Below are 14,749 nucleotides of genomic sequence, written 5' to 3'. Positions count from 1 at the left end.
TCCATCCACATATGTAAACGTGGTGTGTGTGTGCGTGTGTGTGTGTGCTCACATGTCTCCATGTTGGTGCTGACATGAATTGATCTGTCAGCATGGTGATGCAAATCAGCTAGTTTTATTCATTCTTGATTGATGTGTTACTTTCTGTTGACTTCAGTGGAACAATGAGTCTTCTCTTCTGCATCTACACGTTTGTGTCAACAAACAGCATCTTTGTCAAGGGCATCATGAACGACTGTTGTGTAGACTATTTTTCTTTAATCGACTTTTTATGAAATATAATAAAACACAAATGATGACCACAATTTCAAATTTAAAGAGCAAGATTCAAACCCCAATTAATTTACAATCATAGCAATTGAAGTAGCAATTAAAGTGAATATGGGAATGTGAAGTGTGTGTGTGTCCATGCTTTTCCCACGTGATTTCGCAAGTGCTGACAGATGAGCATGCATGTGGGTTATATAAAATCAAAGTGAGCAAGTGTGTGTGTGTGTGTGTGTGTGTGTGTGTGTGATGTCTATTGATAACTGAAGGAGTATCTCTTCCTCTTGGGACGGGAAGCCCCAGCACCAATAAAGAGCTGTCTGTCAGATCAACCCAGGAAGCTCTCACAGTGAGAAATAACCTCCCCCCAGGTGAGAACTCATTGTAATATTTATAGAGATATTAATATTGATGAGTTCCTTTTATTACCCCACAGATCTTTGTAATGGTTTTGTAACTGTTTACCCTATCGACAGTTACGTAGGGAGTTATGGTTGGCTTGGTGCTTAACAGTGGCAGATTTCAAGAGTGTTTCACAGCGGTTAGTAATCTATGTATGGATTAACAATTTTAATACAATCACCATTCTTATGTTTACGTGTTCTTGCTGGGATCTGTGGCACAGGGTGTGCATTATTAAAGAAAAAATAAACTCAAGCTGTTCTCCTGAGTTTTGTTTGAATCGTTACATACCCTAGATATGAAATGATGACAGGCAGAAGAACAAAAGTTTCTTGCGTGTTTGAATTAGACTCGCGAATGGCTGAATCCTCAACTCTCTAAAGGAGATTTAATAAGAGCTGAAAGCGTTACATGTGTATGTTGCTTTGATAATGGGACCGGTGGGATCAGCTTCCGGGGCCTGGCGAGGAGCTTCTTTTGCATGAAGGCTCTCAATCAACACAGAAAATGAAAGACCTCAAACAACACTGATGAAGACAGCAAAAGAGGAGGAAAGAGATGCCTGGGTGAGTGTGTGTCTGCATTTAAATCTACGCATGACTGCAGCTGTTCCTCTGTGTGTTATTAAGGGTGCACTATGCATTGATGTATGTTACTTTAGTGTGTGACTAAATGTGTGTATACAGTAAGAGTGTGCCTCCACGCACACAGATAGCATGAGTTGCAGGGCCATGAGCTCAGTGTCTGCTGGATTAAACGTGCTGTGAGTAAGCAGCAGAGAGGAGAAACGCTGAGCGATGCTTTCTAGGACCAAAACCCACATGGCATCTTCTTAGTGTGTGTGTGTGTGTGTCTGTGAGAGAGTGCGTTTTGTGTGCCAGCATCAAAGCCCACTGTCAGTCTTATTATGGAGTTAATAAGCTAAAACTTCCAGTCAACTGTCATGAGAAGGGAGCTGATTTACATTAAGTGACAAGTGGAAGCCTCAGTGTCATTGAGTGAGTTTACTGACAGCGGATGAACTTCAAATAGATTTAGATATAATATGCTTTATTAATAATATATGATAATCTTACCCTGTTGGCACATTGGAGATATTTTAAGATCCACACTACGATATACATAATCTCATATGTATGTACACACAATCCTTTATTGCACCTCCAGGACGGCCTGTACAGTGGCCAGGGTTGTGAGTGGTCATTACCTCGTCATCATCAGCATCATATTGGGCGTACTGCTGCTCCAGCAGCTCTCTCTGTCTCCTCTCTTGCTCCAGGGTCTGCTGGATGAGCGTGGCCACCTCACTCTGCTGGCCCGGACGCTCTCGTCCAATCACAAACCTGCAACAACACGCACTGTTATAGACAGCCCTGGCAACACACGCAACCAGAGTCAACCCGCCTGTGATTACATAACAGTTACAGTACATTTTGAAATAAACACACATGAGCATTTGAATTTCATGAATGAACAATTCTAAGTCATCATTAAATCATCAGTTATACTGTGTGTCATCAGTCTCTGGCTTTTCAGGAAATCTGCTTCTATAGCAAAAGGTTAAAATCATAGACTGTATATAAGAAGTGGACTCATTGGTTTGTGGACTACTGTTTCTGCAGCCTTGAGTTTATCATTTTGGCCGTCGACATCTTGGTTTTTTGCAACCAGATGTGACACGTGGAGCTAAGTAGAACCGAACACTGAATAAGACTGCTTTACGGTTTATTTTACTCTAAATGGTACCATCATTTACTAAATGAACATCATGCTGTATTGATGAAGACTTGAAACTAGCAAGTGAGACCATAAACTCATGTTCACAATGTTTACTGTTGTTTACTTTAGGAAATAAATCAAGTGAGAAGTCGTGGTAATTTTCTCATAGACTTCTATACAATCAAACTTAATTTAGCAACCAGAGGAGTTGCCCCCTGCTGGCCAATAGAAAGAATGCACTTTTATTAAGGCACTTCAGCATTGGCTTCACTTTTCAGAGCCTGAGGTTGCCGCCGGGTTAAAATAAGGTTAAAAAAAGGAGTGTACGGCCTTATGGGAAATGTAGTCTCTTGTAAATGCTATATAAAAAAACTCACAGATTCTTAAGAGTTCCCTGTTTGTCTAAGCCTTATTTATGGTAACAATTCATTTTACAATGTCATGCAGAAGAAAACAATTTGGACGGAAAACATCTTTACATCAAGGAAAAAATGCTTATCAATGTTTATTCTTTCCTCTTTTTACAGATAGTTGTGTCCTTTTTCAGGCCTATATAAACATATTTACTATACTTCTGTTACAATGTGTATTGGGTCTTTTTCTCGTGGTGGTGTGTAGTTGTGCAGTGAAATGACCACAGCGGGCACTGTGTGAGATCAGCAGAAGCCCACAGCCACATAGCAATGACAGCGATATCTGCTGACGTATCAGGGCAGGGCTGGGAGACGGGCCACACATAATAATACAAGAAGGCAGTCAGCTCAGCCAGGGAGCCTGTTATTAGCCTGGCAAGGAACTAAATGGAGAAAGCCACAGGCTCTGCCTCCGAGCTACTGACTACTAACTACCGCAGTTACACATGGGACCTAATACATATCAGATTAACATGGAGACGGAGTGAGAAAGAAAAGGAGAAAGAGCACAAATCATGTTTGAAAGAAGTTTAGGTTTGTCACAGATATAACCTGCCCTCCTGCAAATTGTGTGTGTTTGTCGTAAGACAGGGATAAAGTAGGATAAAGTCATCTTAGATTCAAGAGCACATAGTTTGCATGATCATAACTCTAAAAATAAAAAGGGAGCGGCTTTAGGATTTACTCATATAGAGGTACTGCGACTCTATCTCCAGTGTATTCTTCTCATAACTGACTAAACCAAGCAATGACGTATAAGAATTTCTCTGAACTATTCTAGGAAACCTCTAACACAGCAGGGGCGGAAAACACATTTTTTTGGATCTGCCCAAAGATACTGTTTTAGGAAAACATTTGGAAATCATGCAGATTTTTGAGCTGCAGATCTCATTGACATTCGTGTAACTTTCCTTGGATGATCTGCCAGAAGGAATAACAGGAAATGACAAATACTTCCTGAAAAAAATACTAAGATGAGAAACGATTTAGAAAATGAAAGATGGACAAAATGGATACTAGATTTGTTGGAATATGGAACATGTTTGGTGGTTTGCCTCGCTAGTCCTGTCTCCTACAAAATGATGTTCCCGTAAAACTAACCTGCACTCTCAATTACGTTTCGAGGGAAACTTATTTTCTCTACCTGAAACAAAACAAAGCAAAACCCCCAAAAAACTACTTGGTTGGGTTAAGTAAAAAACATCATAGTTTGGCTTAAAATGACAACAAAACAATATAAAACAAAAACTCAACATATTTAGTACTTACGTACTTGGTTATTTTTCTCCCTACCCAGACTTCTGCAGACTCATTTGAAACTTAATTGTGATACTTGAAATGCAAATGTAATCCACGACTAAATACGTTTCCCTTGAAATGTAATTTTTCGAACACGAGGCTGGCCTTCTTCATCCTCTCTGCTTAAAATGTAATCTACTTTCCTTTCACTGTCTGCATATATCTCATGGACATATGCAAATTGTGAAGTGCTGCCCGTAATTATATATATATACATATATATATATATATATATATATATATACATATAATCGGATGTCTGTTATCTGGATATTGTCGCTGCAATAATTCCTGGCATTGCTGGTATGTACTATTGGTTTCGACAAAAATAAAAACTAATAAAATTAAAAGATCCCCCAAAGAAAATGAAAAAAAAATCCAGCATGGCCCTATAACTATGTGTCTGTGTGTATTACTTATGTAATCTATTTACACAGTAACATTGTGGGGACTCGCCTTCCTTTTGCGTACAAAATGCAGGCCCCCATTAAGGAAATATTTATATTTTAGGGTAAAGACTTGGTTTAAAGTTAGGGTAAGGTTTAGGATAAGGCAAATTGTAGTTATGGTTGGGCTAAGTCTCAAGGAAATGAATGTAAGTCGATGTAATGTCCTCTAGAGTTGTGGAAACATGACTTTGTATAAGTGTGTGTGTGTGTGTGTGTGCTAAAAGCATGTTCCTAACTACTGTTTGTGTACATGTAAGTGTGTTGGAGAGAGAGAGGGAGACAGACAGAAGGAGAGAGAGAGAGAGAGAGCGATGGAGAGTGGATTCGAGATAGGGCCTAATCAAGTGAATTCAGTTCCTGCGAGCTCTTTCATTTATTTCTAAAGGCGATGTAGAAAAAGGCCTTACGCTCCAGCAGAGAGGCGTACTTGATCTACATGTGAAAGAACAACTGAAGGGCAGGAAAGAGACAGAAAGTTATAAAAAAAAATGGAAAAGAGAGAAGGACCGGGCTAAGCTAAGTAGTGCACTGGAACAAGCCTTTGGACAGCAGGGAGGCCTGAGGAGCAGCTGACCTGGAAACAGCCTTCCTCCTCACGCATGGGGAGTCTGTCTTGGTTCCTCCCTGCCTCTCAGTGCTCTGGGGCTGCCACACACAGCAGCGCTACAAATCAACTGTAGAAACCTTCACTGCTGATCTCATTGACTCAAATGAATACAGACATGGCTCTTGTTAAACATGCAGTATGGTGCAGGAACTTGAAGAGACAACAGTCTTCCTCATTAGGTAGCGCTGAGTTGACAGGCTTTTTGGGTTGTCAGTGTTCACACAGAACAGATGACTAGACGGCCATCGTGGGGACATGTAGAGATTTCCTCTTTTTGTTCAACTTTTCTCTCTGTAGGTTGTAAAAATTGGGTGCATCATAACAGAAATAGTTAAAGGATGGTGTTATTCTATATTTTTCAACAAATTCCAATAAAAGAAAGAAAGTCTTATCATCAATATTTGTGACTCCCCTGTCTGTGGCATTCAGCCTCATTTATTGCATCGAAGATCTGAATAAAATGGCCACAAATGCGTAGTTTCATTTTACAAACAGAATAAGTAGTTTCCAAAAACAGCACGGCAATGTCGTTTTTAGTAAATGCAAAGAAGAGTAAGAACTGCATTTGGGGACTATTTTCAGTTGTGTATTAATACACATTTGGTGCGCTGGTGAGTAACAACAGAGCTGTAAAATAGCAACATTGTGAGAGTCTTTTCTTAAAATGGTCATTCCTGTATTTTTAAAATCAGGCTCTATTTTTTACTTCTCTACATGATAGCAAGCTAGACAGCTTTTTCAACGATTATTAAAGAAAATGTATCACAATCAACTTGTGAGTGTTTTTTTTATCCACGATAAAATCCTATATCTTCACATCCCTACACTTGACTGATAGCCTTTTTCTTTATTTTCTATAGATATTGAGGTAATATTGTCGTTGTGAATTCTTATGGCCAAGATAATCTGATATTGTGACAGCTCTATCATGTTACCAAGTGCGTTTTCTCACAAGTGATCCATAAGACAGGGCTTTTAAATCTGTGTTTTATACTGTCACGCTGGGGGGAACTTATGACTGAAACCTGGATGATATAGTGCTGGAAGTCAGGGTTAAATATAGCTAAAACAGCAAATCTAGGACAGTTGGTCATAAAACCTCTGGTGATCAGACGGAGAGAGAAGGATTTACAGAGGAGGAGGAGGAGGAGGAGGAGGAGAAGGAGGAGGAGGAGGAGAAGGAGGAGGAGGAGGAGGAGTGAGTGGGTGTGACATGATAGAGGAAGACTGAAATAGAGAGAGAGAGCAGTGAGGAAGAGAGTCTGGGGAATCGATGAGAAAAAGCAAGAACTGTAATAATCATTCAAATTTGCTAGAAGATTGTCAACAGTGTTGTATTTTTCATATGGTAAATTTAAATAAAAAATGTAGATCTGTGTTTAAGTCACTAATTGCATTTCTAGAGCTTCAATAGACTGATTAGACAATACATCTTTCTTCACCGCACACTTTAATCTATTTATAATTGCTAGATAGATGGACAGGTGATAGATGGAACCTTTCAAGCCTATAGTGCCACATCCTGGTATGTGGAAAAAAAAAACCTTGTCAATATTAGTTAGCAAACAGCATCTGTTCTGATACTGTTGGACATGTCTTTGTTCAGCCACCAGCTCTTCCCCCGGGCCAGCTACTCTCCACAGTGCACACATCTATCCTCCCACAACTGGCTGAGTGAACATGGCACCGGAATAGTTGAATACCCCACTGAGGCTGATAGATTATATAATAATCCATAATAATAATATCAAGGATATGGGGATGGATGGATTTATGGATCAATTAGTTTAGACAAATTGAAGCATGACAAAGTAAACACGACTTCCTGGGATAGAGGGGTGCAAACAGACAACCCGTTCTCATCTAATACGGACGTTTGGTCAGTGCCCCTCGGCGTCTGATACCGACACACAGAGGCACCCTTTAGCGTCGGTATACGACCAAGTTGGGAGTGAGAACGTGTTGAAACAGCAAATAAGATGAGAAAGAGTGAAAAGAGTAGTCAGAGAGGAGGACAGGAAATACTCAATGAAAGATGATGGTGATGAAACATGAAAAGAAAAGACAACAGTAAATCATAAAAAAACAAAAACAAAAGAAAGAACCAACTGACAGTAAGAGATGGCAGGCAAACAACACTGCCAAGGACACATCAAAGCCTTGCTGCTATGCTCTGTGTGTGTGTGTCGTCTGCTCCACACTGCTCTTAGCGAACCCCTGCCAAAAACTGCTCGACTGTCAAACGCACCAGACTTTTGTCACATACGGTGTTCCCACATCCTCCAGTATCTAAAAGATGGTAATGGCATTGTCGGGCCTGCCAAACAAAATCTCATGGCGGCTTCAGCGGCTGTTTTGCCACTTTTGCACCATGACAGCAGGATGAGCAGCTTTCAGAATTGCACCATGCAGTGGTAGTGAACAGCGAAGACTGTCCTCGCTGATCACTGCTGAGTCTAAAAGGAGGTTTTTAGAGGCTTCAGTTTGTTAGTAATTATGTCTGATACTGTACGATGGTACGTCTGGTTCTCGGGGGCTGATAGCTGCTTGACACACTTCTATAATCTTATGGTAATCCAAAGATCCTCATCAGCGGGTGAAAACCTACAAATCGAATGTGTGAATGTAATAAATAAATAGTCAAATTAATAAACAAATTGATCAAGCACTGAATCTTTACATCGTATTCTATATATAAGCTTCAACTGATGTTGGAGTACCATAGTAGAATATGTGTGCAATTGAGCTTGATTGGATATTTTTCTATTTTAAGGGTAATGAAATCACTGGCATCACTCTGTCCTGTTTCTATAAAGTCCTGACTAAGTAGTGGAATTGTTTTTGTACTTAAATAAAATATATATAGGATCAAAAGACTATATACGGGACTAATAATTAGCTGCGTGTTTGTTTTGAGGGACGTACCTGACGACTCCTGATGTGTTCCTGAGGACGGAGGCGGCGAAGCTCTGGGTGACGCCCACCAGACTGGTCCCATCCACCTCCACGATCTGGTCATTCACCTTGATCCTGACGCACACACACACACAGATGAAAGCAGGAGTCAACACTTTGTGCAACAAATACTTTATGTGTGTTAAACTGGCGAGTCAGTTTGTGTTCACCATCTGTGCGTACGTGTGAGATGAAGTAATCCTGATATGGCCCGTACACAATGTCCCTGACTAGTCTACAAAAATAAATGTCAAAATTACATTACGACTTATGCAGCAAAAGAAGCACAAGGGACAAACAAACTGGCCTGCATATTCACATTATTTTCAGAATTGCAACAGTGTCCGACTTTCTTGCGGTCACAAATCTCCACTGCGGTAGCTTCAGACTATTGCCCGACCAAGAGACAGAAGAGATGAGGCTCAAAACAAAACTCGGAGGGCTAACGAGGTCAGGGAGGCCAGCGAGCATTTCGCCCTGAGCTACAACACAGCCGGAAATTCTGCTCTGAAAACGACGAGAGATCAGCTAAGTTCTTCATCTGAAATCAAACTCCTGATGATTCATGACAGGGAAATAGAGGAAAAATTACTTAAAAAGAGACGTCCTTGCTAAATATTCCATTTAAACCCACTTCAAAATCTGCATAAAAACCAGACTGAGGATTCTTCTGAAACATAGTTTTAAATTATTTCTTCGCCATATGAATAAAACAAAATCTAGCTCTCATTATTTTTCAACAAACAGCAGATTGTTCCAATACTTCACTGCCTGAAGGCACCAGACATGTATCATTTGCTTCTACAACAAACCCACTGTAGAGGTCGCGCTTCTATTTGGTCCAAGTCATAACAGCATGCAAATATTGTATGTAGGGCTTCCACCAATCTCTTCAATATCGTTGAATGCAGACTATTTAATTACACAGTAATCTAGTCCAATTATCACATTTTGTGATATAAAATGGTCCAATCAAACCAGAACAACTAGGCTGGAGCCTAATCACGCTCAGGATAATTGAGAGGATAATGAGTAAGTGTTTCATGAGTTTTATTCAGTTCTACAGAGATCAATTAGCATGCACCTAACTAATTCTGCCTCACGTACAATTTCTAAATACATGGAGTTCTTTCAAACAAGCTGACTCTACAGTATTTTGTGTAAATGTTTATGAATGCTGTAATCTGAGCACCACTGACCGATGAAAGCCTCATAACTCAATGTTTCCTAATTTGCGTGATGGAACAACAATTAAAGGGCCTAATAAAAAAAAAAAAAAGTAAAAGGTTAAATTACTATCGGGACATTTATTGTTGAAAGAGTATAGTGATTGATACTTCCTTAAACTTCAGGGACTCACAAGACACAGAAAAATCCTTTCTTTAGTCCCTAGAATGGGTTGAGCTCCCAAACCTCTGCATATTGAATTTTTGAGCAGATTTCCTGCAAAGACAAGATCTAAATCAAGCAATGTCCTCCGATGGTTGCATCATCAACTGCAGTTAGCAATGTCCTTTCTGCTCCTTTCTCAGCCTGTCACAACATTCAGCCGCTGCAGAGCGGGATTCAATATAACACCCAACACATCAACCAGAGAGAGAGAGACGCGTCAGCCTGACAGGTAGACAGAGAGCGAGCTGGTTGTCGGCCAGTCAGCAGCTCAGACGCTTTTCTGACCTTCACAGCATCTAATGTGTCAATTTGGCTTTAGGTGACCGAGGCTGGTTGACATACAGCGGCTGAGCGAGGGCAGCTGGAAAACAAATAAAAACAAATTGACAACAAAGGAAGATTCATAGGAATATAACAAAACACACACACACACCTTCATCTCGTAAAACCCCATGTCACCCCGGGACACACACAGACACACATATAGGGTCATCTGCGCCAGACAATACAATGAGCCACAACCAAACCCATTTATCTGTCTGCCTGTGAGTGTGTGTGTGTGTGTGTGTGTGCCTCAGACCATTACGTCCGACTCAGCAAGAGAAAGAGAGCGAGAGCCCTAAAGCTGGAAAGGGTAATGATGGTAGGAAATTACATTCTGGCTAGTGACTCCTCCCCTGAGTGTGTGTGTGTGTGAGTGAGATAGCACTTAGAAAGCAAATGAATGTGCACAAGCTATCTAGTAATTATTGCTAATATCGCGAGTCTTCGGTTTATTTCTCTGATGTTGTGATGAAGGTTTATTGTGATATCAATCACGGAGACACGGGCAAAGCTGCAGATTCACAATAAAGGATGATTAGAGGCCCTAATCATGCAATTTAATGTTTGAACACTGCATTAAACTGACCTACACTATTAAAACATGAGATGTAAAGAGGAAGTATTCCTCCACCTGCTCTAGTAATCGTAATGTTTCCATCACTATTATACTTACTACTGTCATTATATGAATAATTTATGTCATATGAATGTGTTGTAACTCTGTTATGTTCTGTACACATGACATCTATTGCACTTCTGTCCATCCTGGGAGAGGGATCCCTCCTCTGTTGGTCTCCCTCAGGTTTCTTCCTCTTTTCTCCCCGTTAAAGGGCTTTTTGGGGGGAGTTTTTCCTATTCCGATGCGAGGGTCCTGGGACAGAGGATGTCGCATGTGTACAGATTGTCAAGCCCTCTGAGGCAAATTTGTGTTTTGTGATTTTGGGCTATACAAAATAAATTGAATTGAAAAACTGAAACTTTAATTGCTCTGTTTGTTGAAAGGTCAGCAGCAGATGGGATCAAAGTTCAAACGGGCTAAACTAAACCTTTTGTCTTTTGTTAGATGACAGATTTTGATTAGATGGAAAGATGGTAACCCTTCAACATTTGCACAATGGATTAGGGATGTGTTGTATATCATCAAGTTGGAGAAGATCTGGTATACTATAGGGGGGTCCGCTGACAAGTTTGCGTCGATATGGTAACAATTCTTAAGCCCCGTTGATGCTTTAGACTCTGATAACTTTCCGGCTGAGCAAAGTCATTGGTATATATGTGTATAACTAGGAGCGTAGGAAGTAGGATTTGGAAAGGCCCCTGATTTGTCTTTGTGGTCACATTTTTCTTCTTCCTTCCTGTGCTTGTTTTTAAGCATGTCAGTGCTCTACATAAAAGGCTGTACTGCTCGAGACCTCTCACAGTCTATCATTATTTATCCATTTTCTTTCTTCAACTATGATTATTTTATATTATTTGTATATTTATGTGTATTTGTATTTATGGGGAGGGGGGAAATCTATGAGTCCAGAGTAAGTCTGAATAGTGAACAGAGAGAAACAACAACCTGTCTGTTTTAATGTGTGAAATACAATATGCAACGTTACCATGTACACACCTAAGTCCATAACTGTTTAATCTGACCAATTTCTTTTTGTTATAAACTTGCAGTATACCACCAACATGGCAGTCTGGACCAAAGCAGCGAACAAACCGACAGACTGACATTGTCATCCCTAGAAAACATGCCGCACGCGTGGCTGACAATGTAAGCAGGCATTGTTTATCAAGACTCTTTTGATTTTGAGTCTGTGAGAATTATTAATAAAACAGAAAACACATTGAATAGATTGTGGAGAACCGAGTACAGTAACATTAAAACTTTGTTCAGCTTGAATAATTGAAAAAGAAAAAGGATCAAATCTACAGGCTCAGAATTGAACCTGAGATTTAGCAAAGCCTTCCTCTGATCTTTTCAACTTTTCATACTTCTTACTTCTCACAGTCACTGAGGGAAATGAGACTTTTTCAGAGTGCAACTGTCAACAACTTCTCTCACTTTTGAACAAGACGGTTCTTTTCCTCACTCGCTAGCCTACTTCTCTCCCCCGTCTCTCTGCTCGCTACAATTGAACTAATCTCACTCTCATGTGTTCCTAAAAATGGCAGCCCCGGCTGCTACATGAAAGAAAGAATTAATCCCCAAGGGAAACGCACCTACCTACCGCAAACAGCCCCAGTGCACTAGGTTTCCCAGTGTGTATGCCAAGCTTACAGTACTTACTGCTCTCATACTGCATGGAATGGAAGTGCCTATCAGTCTTTTAATCTGTTTATGGGGAACCTGAACCACACAGACACACTAATAGGTAGAAGCTGGCGGTTTAGAGGCAGAAAACCACAGCTCGTCCGCTGGGAAGCTGTCATCTCCTCCTCTATCGCTGGCTGAGTGCTTACTCTGCACTGTTCACACTTTAGAGTGCACAAATACACACAACGCATACACATCTTCTCCCTCGCAACAATAGCGATGCACACGCGAATCATCTAGGGACATATATAGAGACACACTGAATGTGGAAGTCTCCACAAAACAGACTCTCATTTTCTACAGACTAACTTTTGCAAACTTGCACAGAAAACAGGAAACATAATACACTCCAATGAAATGTGTCTCTCGCACACACACACACACACACACACACACACACACACACACACACACACACACACACAGTCCTGTGTGAGACTTCATGTCCCAGACCGCGCCTCTCCCAGTGGGTCTAATCCTAACCCATGTTGCTAAAGCTGACAGGAACAAAGCGTGACTGTGTGACTGTGTGAGGGTGAGAAGGTGGTGGTGGGAAAAGTGGAAACGAAACAGCTGATTAATTGTTGTGTGTATTTTTGTACAATAGGTGTTAAGTGCAACGTTGGTCACATGGGAGCTTTCCTGCAACTCTAATCCGCTTTGATGTGTCCCCAGACTCACGTATCGCTCAGGGATATGTGTGACGTCCAATAGGAAAGCAGATCTCACCTGGTGTCTCTCTCAGCGGCTCCGCCCTCGATGACGGTCTTGACGAAGATACCCAGTTTCTCCAGGCCTGCGTCAGCGCCGACACCCATCCCGATGATACTGACCCCCAGGCCATCTTCATCTGGGAACATACACACCACGTAGTTAAAGTGTTTGAGTCTCAATAAGTGTGTGACGGGTTAAAAGCTTCCATTTTCCAACTTTCCAATAAGCTTGGATCAAACCCAAAATGGCTCTTAGTACACTTCTGTCAGGTGGACTGAGGGACACAAGGAAAAGTGGATGGATGAATTCACTCAAACAGAAGAACAGTTGATTTATTAATAGAGAAGAGGAAGAGGCGTTTACTATAGGCAATTTCACATGATTAGGAAATGTTCTAGATGGGAAATCCCCTAACAGAGTAGCATTCATCAGTCTCCATCCTGCATTAACTATTCATGAGTTGTTAGGGTTACGTAACAGCGAGTGGATGGTGATGTCCTATGATGCAAAGTAATTGTATTTCAGGTCCTTGGCAACGTTGAATTTCAACACAGCAAAACCTCAACAGGAAAAGACAAGTGAAGAGGCTCATGCTGGGGAGTTAGGAGAAGCTGTACGCTGCAATATCGTTTAGTGTGATCTAATCAGATTAGTAGTGAACTTCCGCAAGGGTATTTCAAATAAGAAGCCTCGTTGTTAATGGCTGGCCTAGAAATTCAAACCATTAATTGGGGGGGGGGGGGGAATGGATAAAGAAATAATGAAGAAAATAATGAGGAAACAACCCCGGATAGAAAGACGAATATAGAAATATCACTGCTTTGATTAAAGAGAAGTGACACACACATCCCGTACGTGGGTGATTCTGTCTACTGGGTAAAATGGGTAAATGACGGGATCCACCCCCTCGTTTTACGATGTTCTTAGATTTTCTTTCCCACCTTTCTCCAGCTCCACGGGGAAGAGCTCCAGTTTCTCCACCCTCTTCTCCAGCTCGTACTCTGCGGAGGAGGCCACAGGATCCACCTCTTCGTTACGACGGTCATAGTCCTCGTTGGAGTAGGTGTTGAACACCTGGAGAGGGAGCACAAGGAGTTAAAGAACATGGGCACACAATATCAAATGCAAATTTCCCCGCTGTGGGACTAATATTGGATAATCTTATCAAATAGAGCAGTTACAGAGATAGAGATAGTTCCACCACCTCAGCAGCATGATCCTGGATGTTTGATCAACTTTTATAAAGGAGATATTGTACTTACAAATATGACAAAACACTTGTATTCTTTGGTGATAACAGTGATTAATGCTCCTTACTTAACACGTTTTTGAATGGTTGGAAGTAATTGTATTCCCAAACGTTACATTATCTACACAAAGCTGACTAACCCTGTGATAAATAAAGGCCCTTATAAAAAAGCCTCAGCTACAACCACAAAATCAGCACATTAACCAACAGATGACTGTAGCTTAGAGAAACACAATGTGGTGATGGAGGATAGGGAGGCCTTTCTCCTCCTCTAAGCAGTGTGGTCCTCGCAGGAGCCTCTCCGCACAGCAAGAGTCTGCCGTCACTTCACATCTCATCCCGGCCAAGCGCTCCCGCTGCTCTCTGCACCGAAGAGGAGGGGAGAGAGCTGTGTACAAGCAGACTCCAAAGTGCATGCTGTCTGTAGTGCGGCGTTCTGCAGAATGCTGGCTGCTGGTGCCAAATAAAGGGGTGCAAGGGTATGCAAAGTATCTTTGCAGCTTTGTGCACAGGCAGGCACGCTAGTCTGTTTCTCACTGAGACACACAGCTGCAGAAAACCCACACTGATTGCGGCTGCTATTAATAAAATCTGAGAATCTAAAGCCATGTGGTGCTGTCTCCTACAAGTGAGAATTTCGGGATGGGGACA

The 14,749-nt window shown here is 41.2% G+C and overlaps 1 protein-coding gene across 1 annotated transcript in view; it reads right to left on the bottom strand.

Moving 5' to 3' along the window:
• Positions 1-14,749, bottom strand: part of ppp1r9a (protein phosphatase 1, regulatory subunit 9A) — a 54,981-nt gene that overhangs the window by 15,527 nt on the left and 24,705 nt on the right. The window contains exons 3-6 of the mRNA XM_076105518.1: positions 13,791-13,923; positions 12,865-12,985; positions 8,082-8,186; positions 1,877-2,012 (exon numbers count right to left, since the gene is read on the bottom strand). Of these exons, the coding sequence (XP_075961633.1) occupies positions 1,877-2,012; positions 8,082-8,186; positions 12,865-12,985; positions 13,791-13,923 (495 nt within the window). The remainder of the gene's footprint in view (positions 1-1,876; positions 2,013-8,081; positions 8,187-12,864; positions 12,986-13,790; positions 13,924-14,749) is intronic.

This window comes from Anarhichas minor, unplaced genomic scaffold, assembly GCF_050575085.1.
Source record: "Anarhichas minor isolate MPS153535 unplaced genomic scaffold, ASM5057508v1 ptg000033l, whole genome shotgun sequence".
Lineage (NCBI taxonomy): Eukaryota > Metazoa > Chordata > Actinopteri > Perciformes > Anarhichadidae > Anarhichas > Anarhichas minor.
Note: the sequence above shows the minus strand (reverse complement) of the source record. Positions and strands in the feature narration are given on the sequence as shown.